Source organism: Asparagus officinalis, chromosome 4, assembly GCF_001876935.1.
Source record: "Asparagus officinalis chromosome 4, Aspof.V1, whole genome shotgun sequence".
NCBI classification, from domain to species: domain Eukaryota; kingdom Viridiplantae; phylum Streptophyta; class Magnoliopsida; order Asparagales; family Asparagaceae; genus Asparagus; species Asparagus officinalis.
The window spans coordinates 45,828,300-45,844,834 of record NC_033797.1 but is presented as its reverse complement, the minus strand read 5'-3'; the positions used below and the strand labels follow the sequence as shown (position 1 = coordinate 45,844,834).

At 36.1% G+C, this 16,535-nt stretch overlaps 1 protein-coding gene across 1 annotated transcript; it reads left to right on the top strand.

Annotated features, from left to right (window-relative positions):
- LOC109838625 (shikimate O-hydroxycinnamoyltransferase-like) lies at nt 2,263–3,250 on the top strand. Its single transcript, XM_020407052.1, has one exon. The coding sequence runs from the start codon at nt 2,348–2,350 to the stop codon at nt 3,248–3,250; it is 903 nt and encodes a 300-aa protein (XP_020262641.1). The 5' UTR covers nt 2,263–2,347.

Sequence of the window (16,535 nt, the reverse complement as noted above, 5' to 3'; positions counted from 1 at the left end):
GGCACCCGATGAAGCCCCACCGGATCCGGATGGCCCACTCCCTTGTCATCCACTACTCCCTGCACCGCCTCCTCCAGATCTCCCGTCCTTCTTGTCCTTTCCCCTCCTCCGCCGCCGACATCCACCGGTTCCACTCCGACTCCTATCCTCCGTCTCCCCTTCCTCCCTCTCGTATGACGCCTCCTCCGCCGACGCCAACAACACCAACCGCGATTCTAAGATGCTAAAGAGGTTCAACGTCAGTGCTGATCTGCTCTCGGTGGCGGGTTGAAAAGGGGAAAATGAGGAGAGAGAGAGAGAGAGAGAGAGATAGGGGTTTATATGGGGGCTAAAAGGGGTATTTTGGAGTTTTTACCTTGATTCTGTATAAATACAAGTGCGGAAAGTATTGTATTTTGGAGATTATGTTTAAAGATAAATACAAAAAGAGAGTTGTGCTTAGAGATACAAATAATAATGAGTGGGTTTAAAGATAAAGTGGAGTAAACAAATGGGCCCAAAAACAAAAACCCCCTTTGTTATTACTTATTTGCATGTGTGGTGACTTCTTTTGATTTTCTAAAGTGCAAGACCGTTTCTGCAAGTTCTAAAAATTTGACACATAAGTCAAAAGTGAGATTTTCTTAACATAGTACTAGTATTCCGGGGTGCACGCATGCGTGCACGACAACATGTGAAAGCATTTTAGTTTGATTTTTACAAAAGTGAGAGCAGGAGAGGAATCAGAAATTTTGGGAGTAAAAACTAAATTATGTATTTTTAACAGAAATATAAATCAAAGGGATTTGAATGATAATGAAACATTAAATAATAAACAAATTAATCTAAAAATATAAAGGTACCGCTAGGTCATACAAATCTTACGATCCGCCACAATACTTCTCAAGAATCCCAAAGAATCCCACATTGCCCACTTAACCGGTTTTATTATCCTATTAATATAATACGCCTCTTAAATTGTTGAAATCAGAGTACTGAACAAGTACAATATCTTTTTCCTCTCTATTCTTTTCGAGTAGTGATTACTGTGCAACAAAACTTATTAGTTTCCAGCTCTAACAAATAAAAAAGTAGTGTCTATAATGACTCACAACTTTTTCTGACAACTTTCAAAAAAGAATTCCACGCATTCGTTAGTGACAGTACACAAATATTATGGAACTTGTACTTAGGAGAATATTATGAAACTTTACAAGTAATTTTCCATTCTTTTTCTCTTTGGCAGCAGATATCTGAATAATTACTGTCTTTTTTGGTTGGATCGGATTTCCACCCTCAAAATTAATAACGTGTTGCCTTTTATAAACAATGGTGCTTCTATAGAGACCCGAAAATGGGACAGATAGGAGGGACATGTGGGGTGTCCCCCTCTGGTTGCATAATGAGCTGGATGACCAGCTCATTATGCAATCAGAGGGAGGACAGCTCACATGTCCCATGTCTGTCCCATTTTCGAGTTTGTCAGGCATTTTTCTATAAACAATTAACTTTTCTGTTCCCATTGAATTAACTAATTGGGCCCACATATGCCGCGTGACGTCCTTATAAACAACAACCTTTTACTATTCTTATTTGAAGTAAGTAGTTGGTGGTAGTTAGCAGCCTTAGGATACCCTCTCTTCGACGAGAACCAATGATAGAAATTCTAATATTAGCAAAGGATCAAAAGTTTGGTGAAAAAGAAAGTAAAGTTACGGGTACTTTAAGAAATTGTATTCTCCTGGTACTTTTAGCCAGGGGAGTCGAACTTGGAATTTTGTAATACTATACTTATGAGTAGCTTACCAACTTAATTAGACTATCTTGAGTGCATCCAACCTTGATTAGTATGTTATGATTAAAAAATAAATACGTATATGTTAATTGTCATGCCCGAATCGGTTTGCATCACTATACCTATCTTTTCTTTTCTTTTCTTTTTATATAAAAATAATAATAAGTGGACCTGGGTAGTTGATCCATCACAATAAGGTTTGAAATTATTATGTCGATCATAAGTAAAAAAAAATGGACTAAACGTTGCGCTCCATTCAGTCCACAATAAACTACCATAACAGAGAAACAATTAGGTCATACAGACAATAAACTACAAACTATCCAATCAAAATCATCCAATTAGGTTGTCTAGAGAGGAAAACATGCGTCAGTCAATAATACAGCACCTAAACAAAAACACGAACAAAAGTCGATCAATTACGAGAAAGCGAGACCGATCCTCCACTAGAAAGTCAAATAGAGAGGCCACCAAACTCATTACCAGCGAATAAGTTAATTAGAAAAAGGATAAGATTGGAATCTGGCTATAAAAGAGCGAGGCCGATGGCATCAATTTTTCCCTGCAATTATAATGGGAGAAAGCACAGAAGAAGGATACAGAGTAGAAATCAAGAACAAAGAGAGAGTAGCCGCAGTGCTCCCTCTCCAAGAGCACTGGCTATCCCTCTCAAACCTCGACCTCCTCCTCCCTCCTCTACACTTCGGCGTCTTCCTCTGCTACGGCCAAGAAGTCAACTCCCTTGTTGACTTCAGCTCAACATTAGCCTCCCTCAAGTCCTCACTCGCCAAAGCCCTAGTCACCTACTACCCCTTCGCCGGAGAGGTGGTCCTCAAATCCTCCGGCGAGCCGGAACTCCTCTGCAACAACCGCGGCGTAGAATTCGTCGCCGCATACGCTGATGTCGACCTCCTCGAGCTCAACCTCTACGATCCCGACGAGAGCGTGGAGAAAAAGCTAGTCCCGAGCAAGCCCGAGTCCATCCTATGTGTTCAGGCGACAGAGCTACGGTGCGGCGGGCTGGTCGTCGGCTGCACTTTCGACCACCGCGTTGCGGATGCGTACTCCGCCAACATGTTCTTGGTATTGTGGTCAGAGATATCGAATAGGCGATCCTTGTCGATCGAACCGTGTTTCAGGCGGTCGCTATTGAGCCCTCGAAGGCCTGGTCTTCCTGACCCATCCATCGATCGGCTCTACATGCCTATATCGTCGGTGAAGATGAAGCCGGCTGACAACGAGACCATCAACAGAATGTACTACATCACCGCCGCTGACATTTCAAAAATGCAGGCCGAGGCCAAGAGCAGCAAGATGGAGGCATTTAGTGCTTACCTATGGAAACTGATCGCCAAAGCGGCTGTAAACAAGAAAAAGTGGTGCAGGATCGGCGTCGTTGTCAACGGCAGAGCCCGACTGAAGCAGCTAGCGCCGTCCATGGAGTCCTATGGACCGGTAGCTTCGGCAACGTGCTAACAATACCCTACGGCGGCGATGCGACGGAGGAGATTTCAGCATGAAGCTGAGCGACGTGCGGCGCCTCAGTGCACGATTTCGTGCGGAGGCCGCCGGAGAGGAGCACTTTTTGGTGTGATAGACTGGGTGGAGGCCCACAGGCCGGAGCCGTCGGCGACGAGGATATACTTCGACGAGGAGGACGACGGGTGAACTTCGTGTATCGTCGGGGAGGGAGTTTCCTGTGGCGGAGGTGGAGCTCGGGGGGCGGGGGAGGGCGGTTTTCGGGAGCTATCACTTCCCTGGGGAGGCGGGCCGGGTACGTGATTGCCGATGCAAGTCGCGAGAGGATTGGGTGGTGTATGTGCATCTGATGAGGGAAGTGGTGGAGGCGTTGGAGGCGGAGGCCGGCGAGGTTTTCCGGCGTTTGACCAAAGAGTATGTGTTTGGTGGGTGATGGGGACCAGTGATTTGTTAACTACTTAATTAGTGGGAGTTTTGATTGTTAATTTGGCTTTAAGTGTGACGTTTGGAGTAACTAGTTTTTATGCACGTGCAGTGCACGTGGTTAAATATTAAAAAAATTCCTTTTATATTTATTTCATTACTTAAATAAGTCAAATTCATCTTGAGTTCAATTATGTATAATTTAATTATTAGATTTATTAGTATGTTATTTAAATATTAATAAAAATAAACGTAATGGATTTTTAAGCTAAATTGGGATGAATATACCTAACTGTGATATTGTAATTGTCATTATGAACTATATTTATAGCAATGAAGAAAATATTTTAAAAATTAAGTTTATTCAACTATTTTTTTGACTAAAAAAAGCTAAGATCATTGTATGATTTACTACAAGCTTGTAAATTCTTTTTCTTCAAAGAAATTAAAATTTATCACCACCACTACCACCTAACAAGAACTTAATTATGAAAGTAAATCTTGATCAAATTTGGTCTCTTATTCAACATGGCAACAATCTCAACAAGTAACAATTAGTAAGCCAATAATTTTTTTTAAAACATTGAATATTGAAGTTTGTAACAACCCCAAGCAAAACCATCACAATAGTAAACATTAAACATATTTGTACAGATATAGGACAAAACAAATCTGGCTCAATGGTAATTCTTTGCTAATTGGTCTACAAAGGTACGGATACAAGACGTAATCACAGGGTACTGACCATGCACAACTATAAAATTTTAGAAATGGTAGAAATACTTGTGGATAACTTCATTCTATGGGGAGAAGAAATCCTTTGGATTATAAATTAGAATTCAAAGAGGTTGTCTGATTGTTAAGATAAAATTTAGTAGTTGCGAGCATAGATAAAAACCCAAAAAGTAAAACTTAGTTGCTAAAAAGAAATTAAGAAGATAAAATTCAACACAATGGTAACTTGATGAAAGGACCACAAACATATCATAAATGCAGGATCATATCCTTAGACAATAAAAACATGCAAAGAAAAAAAAGATAAAAAAAAGAAGAGGAAAGGTATATGTTTTCTATTTTGGTTTAATCAAATAAAATATATAATCAAATAAATCTAAATTAAAATAATATCAAACATGAATATTTACCTTGATAGATGGGAGAACCTGCAACAATCAAATCCTTAATCCTCTAAATTCTACATGAAAATTGAAGAAATTAAAAAAAATATCAACTGTCATAAAAAGTAATTGCAATGTAAAACAAGTATCACCATTAAATCAAATACATAATATTTCTAAAGAATAATCGTGAAAATAATAAGAAACATAGAAAGAAACATACATGTTCAAGGAGATGAATAAGAAAATTATGTAATTTCTTGGTTTATATATAGGCATGAGGTATTGCATGTGATAGGATAATATTCATAATTAGAGTTTTATTAGGATTTAAATAGTGTTATTGGTACTTCAAATAATTTAATCGGGACATTGTGATAGGATATTGTGTATAAAGTTTTCGAGAGTCTCCAGATAAGAATCTTGTTAATAGTGTTACGTGCATAAAGTTATTAAAGTTATTATAATTAAAGTATTTTAATTGGGGATATTGTGTATAAAATTTATTGGATATATAGGATAAGAGGCCTTATGGAGCGTAGCCCAAGTGTGATGCAGAATATGACCACTTAACCGAATTATTGTTGTTCAAACCGATAAATGTGTTTCTTGATGCAAGGTTTGTTTTCAAAGCTTTAGAACCATATACCCTTAGGCTACATATGATAAGAATGTTGTTATCAATAGGGGATGAGGGAACCTGCAACAATCAAATCTTTAATCCTCTAAATTCTGCATGAAAGTTGAAGAAATTTAAAAAAAATTATCAATTGCCATAAAAAGTAATTACAGTGTAAAGCAAGTATCACCATCAAATCAAATACACAATATTTCTAAAGAATAATCATGAAAATAATAAGAAACATAGAAAGAAACATACATTTTGAAGGAGATGAAGTTAACATGAAAATTGTGTAATTTCTTAGTTTATATATAAGCATGAGGTATTGCATGTGATAGGATGATATTCATAATTAGAGTTTTATTAGGATTTAAATATTGTTATGTGTGCTTCAAATAATTTAATCGGGACATTGTGATAGGATATTGTGTATAAAGTTTTCGGGAGTCTACATATAAGAATCTTGTTAATAGTGTTACATGCATAAAGTTTTTAAAATTATTATAATTAAAGTATTATAATTAATTGAGGATATTGTGTATAAAGTTTATTGGATATATATGATAAGAAGCCTTATGGCGCGTGGCCCAAGTGTGCAATGCACATGGTTAAATATCAATAGTAAACGATCAACTATAATCATTATTGCAATTAAAATATAAAAATTATTGATATTCTTTACTAACCTGATACTCGTAGTTATAAAATAAATCTTGAATATGAAATTGGAATTGAGATGATATTATCCTGTAGGTAAAAAAATATGTGTCAGAATGTAGTTTCAAACATAATCTTTTTCAAAGAAGTTTTAAGCATAAAATTGAGTTAGCATTGTGTTTCCTTTTGGCCATTGTTTTTATTAAGTATGTTAAGGATGAAATAAAGGAAATGATGAAGGGTCCCAATTAATGATTTATGTGTCTACTTCAGGAATGTTCAATTCATACCCTTCTGTGGTAATAATTTTTTATCAAATAAGTCAAAGTAAAGATGCTAGGAAAACGTTTATGGACATGATTGTAGAATGTTAACCCGGCACTTGATGAAAAACTTGATGTGAACTACAATGTTCATAAATTTGATGCAAATAGTTCTGTTATTTTATATTGTATTTGTGATCTTCATCCTGTTGTCTTTAAGTAAGGAGTTCATTTATCGTCGTTCTTGATAGAGTCTACTAAAATTTTAGTTATCCTTTACAAGTTGCAACTTTTTGTCAGAACTGTGCTACTTTGAAACTGAAGTAATGGCTTTTGCTTCATCTATTGGTAGTGTTGCTTCATCTATTGGTAGTGATATTTTAAAATGTACATATTTCATAATTGACTCTTAAAACTCTCTATTCGACTATTATGTGTTCAGAGTATGTGTCTATTAAACTTAAAGCTAATAAGTTCTCTATAAGTTTTGTGTATGAGATCTTCTCAAATATAAAATATAATTTTTCTGCATGAGTTCTTTTCAAATCTAAAAATATAATTTTAAAGAATTTAACATTGTTGTCTAAATACATACACATGTGCATGTGATAAAATTTGATTTTTACCTATGTCTTTATTGAGTTTGAATATAAAAATAGATAAATACTTGAAAGAAATCAGTAAGAATAAAGAAAATGAAGGAATAATTATTTTTTAATATGATTAACTGTGTTTTCACATGCATGCATAAGAACATATAGCCTTTGATGGCAGATGTTGGTGATCATTTGCAATGATTTAGGCATGTCCGAAGGAGACCAATAACTCCCATGGGGAAAAAATTGATGACCAATTGAATAAACGAAATCCCATATTGTGCTCCTAAAGCGAGTGAAATGAATTATCAAAAAATTAAGGGTGGAAAGTGGATAACATGAATTGTTAGTGGATCTTAGTGTAAAGCTACAGTAAACTAAATTTCTCTATATACTATTATATACTATTTGTAAGCTATCTGAGTGCAGTGATTACTATTCCTTTCAATACCTAACTAATGCATATCTATTAAACATGAAGATTTACCTTGATAGATGGGAGAACCCGCAATACTCAAATTCTTAACCCTCTAAATTCTGCATGAAAATTGAAGAAATAAAATAAATCAATTGCCATAAAAAATAATTGCAGTGTAAAACAAATATCACCATTAAATCAAATACAAAATATTTTTAAAGAATAATCATGATCATGAAAATAAAAAAGAAACATACATGTTGAAGGAGATGAATTTACTATGAAAAGTATGTACTTTCTTGGTTTATATATAGGCATGCGGTATTACATGTGATAGGATAATAGTCATAATTAGAGTTTTATTATGATTTGAATTGTGTTACGGGTGGGTTGAATTGGTGGGGGTGGAATGCATGGTTGTGAAACTTATCCTTAAGTTTAATTCTCAGTAATTTGATATTCTAGAATTATTATTTTCTGTAATTGCCAAATGTCGTTTGAGGTATATGATGAAGATGGGTGCCATATGTCTAAGAGGATATTTTCAATAAAATAAAGTGGAGATAAGTAAAGATATTAATGGTCACATCTATATATTAAGTGGCAATTAGAAATTTAAAAAGTTATAAGTTGTCCTTAAGGATCCGTGTAATAATTTTATTCGGTTTAATAGCTGGTTAACATTAGGTAGTTACGGGAAAAATTTGTGTAGGTCGGTTAAATTTGTGTCTATGGATAAGAATTTTGTTGGAGTTATTTTTTAAACCCTTGATATTTACAATCTCTCTCCCTCTGGATAAAATTTTTATTGTAAATATAAAGAAGGTTCAATCGGGGATTTACATATAAAGTTTTTAAATCTACATGCTTCGGCTAAGCACATATAATTGTTATGGAGCCTACAGATAATAGTTAAAGTAGGCTAAAATATTAAATAAAATAAAATTTAAAGTTTAGTGATTATAGATAGGATAGGTGTTTTTAGTAAGTAACTTATGAGCACGACATTGAACAATTGCTATTAAAGCTAGGTGTTTTTAGTTATCTTATGAGTTGAAGTTGCTTTAAAGGTTGACTGTCCAAAGAAACTAATCCAGAAACGACAGGTCGAGTTGATCCTATTGAAATTTCGGATGAGATCTACTGGATAAATTTGAAGCTTGAGAAATCATTAATGATACTTCTGAGAATTTTGGGCACCAAGTGTGTCATTAGATACGTAACGTCAGGAAAATGATAAGAGGATCTTGCTCACTCTGTGTTTAGATAAGTTCATTAAGAAAATTGGGAAAATGTGAGACGGTAAACTGATGTTATTTTAATTTAGTTTTGCCCTTCTTTGTGAATTAACTTTAGATCATAAATGCTTCAAAGATGATGATAAAAACTGTCACGACTCCTCTTAATTGTTTCGTGTAGAATATATGTTGCTTCCCATATAATATTAGTTTGCCTCCTTGTTTTTCGTATAACATTTTCATAGTTTGTAGTTATTCTTCTAATAAAAATTAGAAGAACAAATTTGTGACAATGGTGTTATGTGCATGAAAGGATCGTGTTCTTTTTCTTTAGTTTACATGATACTCTTTCATCTCTCTAATTAAAAGCATGCAAAGAAAAAAATTAAAAAAATAAAAATAGAAGAGGAAAATATAATCAAATAAATCTAAAGTAAAATAATATCAAACATAAAGATTTACCTTGATAGATGGGAGAACCTGCAACACTCAAATCCTTAACCCTTTAAATTCTGCATGAAAATTGAAGAAATAAAATAAATCAATTGCCATAAAAAATAATTACAGTGTAAAACAAATATCACCATTAAATCAAATACAAAATATTTTTAAAGAATAATCATGATCATGAAAATAAAAAAGAAACATACATGTTGAAGGAGATGAATTTACTATGAAAAGTATGTACTTTCTTGGTTTATATATAGGCATGAGGTATTACATGTGATAGGATAATAGTTATAATTAGAGTTTTATTATGATTTGAATTGTGTTACGGGTGGGTTGAATTGGTGGGGGTGGAATGCGTGGTTGTGAAACTTATCCTTAAGTTTAATTCTCAGTAATTTGATATTCTAGAATTATTAATTTCTGTAATTGCCAAACGTCGTCTGAGGTATATGATGAAGATGGATGCCATATGTCTAAGAGGATATTTTCGATAAAATAAAGTGGAGATAACTAAATATATTAATCGTCACATCTATCTATTAAGTGAAACTTAGAAATTTAAAAAGTTATAAGTTGTCCTTAAGGATCCGTGTAATAATTTTATTCGGTTTAATAGATGGTTAACATTAGGTAATTTTTTAACAATCTCCCCTTGATATTTACAATCTCTCTCCCTCTGGATAAAATTTTTATTGTAAATATATGCTGCTTCCCATATAATATCCGTGTACATTGTTTTGGGGAGTTTGTGGGTTGGATTTGTTAGAGTCTATGGATAAGAAGGTTCAATCGGGGATTTACATATAAAGTTTTTAAATCTACATGGTTCGGCTAAGCACAAATAATTGTTATGGAGTCTACAGATAATAGTTAAAGTGGGCTAAAATACTGATACTCATATTAGACACATGTAATCGGGAGTCTATGGGTTGGATTTGTTAGTCTATGGATAAGAAGGTTCAATCGGGGATTTACATATAAAGTTTTTAAATGTACATGGTTCGGCTAAGCACAAATAATTGTTATGGAGTCTACAGATAATAGTTAAAGTGGGCTAAAATATTAAATAAAATGAAATTTAAAGTTTAGTGATTATAGATAGGATAGTTTAAATTTTATAGGGGTATTTTTGTCTAAAAAAGTTTTTTCCGAACTCGTGCTTTTAAAGGGAGTATGATTATGATAAATTCTTCGCACCTTTGGTCTGCTATGTATTATGTCATACGTGGGGTTTGGACCGTTTGGTTACCGATGCGTCTTGTTGGTGATAAACCGTAGGAGAGAGGATGTTTGGTTGAGATTCTCTCATTACTCTTGACAGGTACAGTCATTTCATATGTAGATGTAATTTGATTATAAAGAGATAAGTACGATTACAATTGTTGAGATTTATTCTCAACTATTTCGGGTCTGTTTGGTTGATTTTCTTCCATCAAAGAAAAAAGGAGAAAAAAAAAAGATAAGAAAACCATTAAAAGTTAATTTCCATTCATTTCCTAAAAAAAAGCTATGAAATGAGTTTTCTTAAATATCAGTCACATCATCAAATAATACAGTGACAATTCATATCTTTTCTTTTTCTTTTCTTATTTTTAAGAAAAACAAGGAAAAAAAATCTATTATAGAAAATAGGTTTCTTACAAATGATTTCCTTATTATTTTTAGCCAACCAAGCAGTCACTTAACAAACATGAACAACATGATAATAACATCTATTTGTTACACGATTCGGATCATCTCCACTATGAAAAATTAGTTGAGACATCACTACATTGATCTTAGTCGTTAATTATTTAATAGATGACTGTGATTATTATTCTTGAGGGCAAAATAGAAATGAGTGCAATTTATTGGATATGATAAATGTTAAATTTTTAGTGATGTTAATCATAATTCTAAAAGGATTTGAGTTAGTTATCTCTAGGAATTATAGTTATACTAGAATTCTATTATGCAACACTTTGTAAAACCTTAATAGGCCTTCATGCATCCTTGTACCTAAGAGAGAAAAAAGAGGGGAAAAAAAAGAAAGGGGCCGAGTACTATAGCTATAGTAACCGAGAGTTTAGAAAAGTTTTTTATTTGCTTCTCCCACTAAATCTCTACTCAAACATATTATACTTCTATATGCTTTGCAGCTGATCCTACAGTGGTATCAGAGTCATGAACAATCTAAACGGGATGACGTCGCCTTCTTTTCCTATATTGGATGGGAAGCATTATCATCGGTGTAGAGTGCATATTAAGGTGTTATTTGAATATCAAGATATATTGGGTATCGTAGAGAACAGAGTTGTCAATCTCACAGATAGTGCAAGTGAAGCCGAGAAGAAAACCCACGGTGAGATCAAGAAGAATGATCGAAAGGCGTTATTTTACATCCATCAATGAGTGAATGATTCAGTTTTTGAGAAGATCGACAGAGCAACTACAGCAAAGCAAGCGGGGGATATTTTGGAGATATCATACCATAGAGTTTAGAAGGTTAAAAAGTTAGGCTTCAAACACCGAAGCGTCAATTTGAAATTTTGCAGATGAAACCCGCTGAAAGTGTTGCAGATTACATGACTCGAGTACTTGCTTTGACAAATCAAATAAAAATAAGCGGAGAGCAGGTTATAGATTTAGTAATTGTAGAGAAGATATTACGATCTCTTACAACAAAATTTGATCATATCGTGGTGGTAATCAAAGAATCGAAGAATTTTTCCAAGATGATAGTTAATGAGTTGATGGGTACCTTACAAGTTCAAGTTCACGAGCAACGCATAAACGAGAGGTCAACCAGGAACCCCCTTGAGAAAGCTTTTCAAAGTCAAGCTTTTATAAAAAAAAATAACAAAGGAGCACAGTACGAAAGAAATCAGCGTGGAGGAAATTCCCGTGGCAGAGGATGAGGAGACGGGAACATTAATAACTGAGGACGCGAATACTACAATAGTCAAGGATGTGACAGTTCTAACAACAATCAAAGAGATGACGACAATCAGAGAAGCAATTTTTAATCAAATTCAAATTATCGAGGTCGGTGTCAAGGTCAAGGTCGAGACTTTGGATCTGGTAGAGAAAATTTTAATAAATCAAACAGTGAATGTTACATATGTCATAGATATGGCCACTATGCAAAGGAGTGCAAGTACCAGGATAATTCCCAATTCAGAGAAGAAGTTCGATTTGCACAAGAAAGAGGTGATGAAGACAACCACACTTTATTGATGGTCACGGTAGCCAGTGAAGAATCAAACTATAACACATGGTTTCTTGACCCTGGGTATTCTATCACATGTGTGGAAAGAAGGAGTTGTTCATGGACCTGGATGAGTCGATGCGGTCAAAAGTCAAGTTTGCTGATGACAACACTATACCAGTGATGGGAATGTTTGGGGTGAAAGTTGGTTTATTTGTAGAATCCATTACAATTGTTTATCAATTACAGATTCAAAAGAGTTAATCTTTTTATAAGATTACTCGCTTACACAAATGAAAAAAATTACAACTCTCTTCAAACACACACATGGGACGTTTATCACTCGCTGATTGCGTAGGATCTTTGCCTGTGCCAGAGACGCGTTAGTCCGTGGACCGTCACGAATCAGATCCGGTTGACACAACGAAAATTTAATGCTCTTGGTTCACAAAGAAAACAATCGTAGAAGTGATAATCTCGACCAAGCGAGATTACAACTCTTCTCGAGATTAAAACAAAGTCTGATCTCAAGGAATGATGAAACGTGCCTCAGATCCTTCGAATAGCCCCCTATTTATGCTGAAGTTCGCCAAGAGCTACTAGCCCTCCTCTGAAATTCTTGGTTCACTATCCAATTTGATAGTACCTCGCCTTCAATTTTCAGATCCCGTGAATAAGGGCCCCAGGCTTGTATTTATAGGCTTCAGAAGCTTTGTTTTTTAATAAGACTTGATGATTTGTCTATGTCTTCAGTTAATAACGGCCTAACCATGTTTAGATATGATATTCAAGCAGTTGGGAGGTTTTGGAACAAACAAATTCCGATAAAACAGTTAAAAACATGTTTGGAGGTTTCGGGTGTGAGTCAGTCCAACGTGATCCACGGGCTTACGCGTCACCTTAAGGTGACCCAGCCCTATGCGGGTCACATTAGAGTGACCCTCATGCTATTTTGGTCTTAACTCCAATGTCTGACCTCGAAATGAGGTGATTCAAGATGCATTGAAAAGCTAACGAAGAGAGCTACAACTTTTATCTTTTGATCTTTTTCAGATTCGATATGAGTCATATTTGAAACAATACGTTTTCATGCGGATCACTTCAAGGTGACCCGCACAGGTGCGGGTCACCTTAGTGTGACCCACATAGTAGTTTCCATGTGCCAAATATGAAGATTAATTTACTTTGTACGGACGTGAGAGTTAAGGCCGAATACGAAGAGAGTTACAACTATTTTCTTTTGACTTGTTTCTAGATTCAATGCGAATCACATTGAAAACAATACTTTTTTGTGCGGGTCACTTCAAGGTGACCCGCACAGGTGTGGGTCACCTTAGTGTGACCCGCACGGTAGTTTGGCCTTAACTCCCACATACGAACTTAGAATGAAGTTATTCAAGATGCATTAGAAATATGACGAAGAGTGCTACAACTTTTATCTTTTGAGATTTTTCGGATTCGAATTGCATCATGGTCAAAATATCACTTCTTCGTGTGGGTCACCTTGAAGTAATCTAATTGTATTTGCTTCGTCATTTCACATGTTTTGACATTCACGTGCATTCTTTCTCTTCTTTTTTTATGGTATCGGATGATCCAATTTGACTCAGATAATTCTCTCTGACTCGGATAATAGTGTTCATCACCTTCTCTCTGTTTTGAACTACGTGCGGGAACCTATAGGTAATTTTTGACACCTACAGGAAAAAGGCGAGTTCTCATCAAGCTGAAGAACGGAGACCATAAGTTTATTTCTGATGTATTCTATTTGCCGAATATGAAGAACAATTTACTCAGAATGGGCCAACTTGTTAAAAAGGGGTATGATTTGCGCTTCTTTGGTAATCAACTCCTAATCTTTAATAAAAGAGGTGTATTTATCCTTAAAGCCCCCATGACAATAATCGCATGTTTCGAGTTGACTTTCAGAATGATGTTTATCATTGCTTCAATGCTATTATGCAAGATAAGTCTTGGTTGTGGCATATTCGATTTGGACATCTGAACTTTCACAGTCTGAAGTTGCTTGCACAAAGAAATTTGGTGAGAGGTTTTCCCATTGTAGATCATCCCGAACAGTTGTGTGAAGGTTGTATTCTTGGAAAGCAACATAGATTATCCTTTAGTATTGAAAATACTTAGCGTGAAAAGAAGCCTCTTAAACTTGTTCATTCAGATATGTGCGGTCCTATGAACACTATATCCAATGACAATAATTGACACTTCCTTACTTCTATTGATGATTTTACAAGGAAAATATGGGTCTACTTTTTATAGCAAATATCTAAAGTCTTTGATTATTTTAAGAGCTTTAAAGCCCTAGTTGAGAAGGAAAGCAGTTATTTTATCAAGGTGCTATGAACAGATGGAGGAGGTGAATATACTTCTAATGAATTCAATAGGTATTATGTAGAAGAAGGAATAAAGTGTGATGTCACTTTTTTCTACACACCTCAAGATAACGGCGTCACTGAACGGAAAAATCGGACGATATTGTAGGCGTCAAAAATTGCCCACGGATTCCTGCACGTAGCTCGATACAGAGAGAAGATGATGAATGTCACTATCTGAGTCACAAAAGCTTATTTGATGTCGACAAGCGTATGAAGTGAGTCGACCTACCGTATGAAGCAACAGAACTACAGAATAACGAAGATACGAACTGATCAGGAGTTACGCTTCGCTTACGAAAGACGAAGCGTCCTTCGTGTTTCTTCCACTCCATGTATGATTCAACCATGGGAGCTTGAGAGCTTGTAGATCTCTTTGTCGGCTTTCGTATGCTCTTTGAATCGCGTAATTCTGAGTTCGGACGATAAAGATACAACAATTCTGACTGGGGCATGCCTGAATGGTGCCCAGGCCTTAGCGGAGACACTGCAAGTGTCTCGGCAAAGGCCGAGACACCTTGGCTGAGACACCCCAAGTGTCTCGGCCATGGCCGAGAACTGTGGGTGTCTACAGGCCCAAAAACGTTATTTTGAGCCATTTTCGACCATTAACCGCCTGGATTTGTTCCAACTGATTTAATGTTATCCTAGAACATGATAAAGTGGTTATAACTGAGGATAAGAGTGAATCGGTTGTTTTTATCCAAAAGCAGAGCTCTCGAAACTTATAAATACATCCCTAGGGTCTTCATTTGCACAGATCTAAAATTCTCGAGCCTTGACGAAGACCTGCTAAATTGGAGACTGAAGAGCCACGAATTTCAGAGAGGAGAAGGAGATCTCAACGAATTCTTCGACATAAAGAAGGAGAGTTCGATAAATCTGCAGCCCAGTTCTTCCCTTGAGATCGCATCGTTCCTGTGATCTCGAGAAGAATGGTTATCTCGCTGTTGCCGAGATAATTGCTTTAGTTTCTTGACTTCTTCGCGAATCAATGAAATTCATACTTTGAGGTGATCCCTAGGTGGTCCACGGATAAACCCCGGCACAGACAAAGATCTCACACAAATAGCGGGTGATAAACATCCGTTGTGTTTATTTTGACAAGAGTTGTAATTTTTCATTTTCATTGTATAAGAGTCTTATAAAAAGACTATCTTTTTGTTTTTATTGAAACAACTAAAGTTTTAATGAATACCTCAATGAAAAAATTAATTTTCATACCAAACAAGCTGGCGACCATAGTAAGAGCTAACAGCCTTACTTCCAAGACTGTCGTGCCATAGCTGACGATCAAAATCCTTGAGGCTGAAGTGGTCGAATACGAGTTCGACCAACAGAAGTTCGAGGAGTATGTCTCCTCCTCCTCCTCCAGATCCGCCTCTCCTCGTAAGTGCAGGAAGGTCTCCTCCTCCGGAAGATCCGCTGGTCTTCAGATTTGAAGACCCAAGAAGGTGATCTCCCCGCTATCGCTGCTGCAGTTGCACCTCACAATGATCCGCTGACGTCTAATGAAGCCAAACCCGCAGATCCAGACACCACCTCCATTAAGGAATTGACTACTGAAGGCACGCTAATTTTATCGAAGAGGACTCGTCAGAGGCGCCACCAACATCTCTCTCGCCAATTTGCTAAGGCTTTGAAACAAGTGGATGGGCTCCGCTACCAAGTGGATCTGAACTCCAGGAGACACCAAGTGGCTAAACCATCACCACAGCAAGCTTCAGGATTCTTCTCCAAATCACCTACTAATGAATGGATCCGTGTTAAACAGAACCGTTCCACTCTAGAGGAGCGCATTCAGAAGCGTCGCGCACTTCTTGCGCACGTCCGGATCCTTGTGAGAAAAGCATAAGAAATGCAGAAAGAAGAGACGGTTAAGAAATCGCCCAAGTATAAACGGGTTTGGATGCCAAAGGT

Bases quoted from the DNA above. Each gene is read 5' to 3' on its own strand.
- LOC109838625 (XM_020407052.1), top strand. From the start codon at position 2,348: ATGGGAGAAAGCACAGAAGAAGGATACAGAGTAGAAATCAAGAACAAA.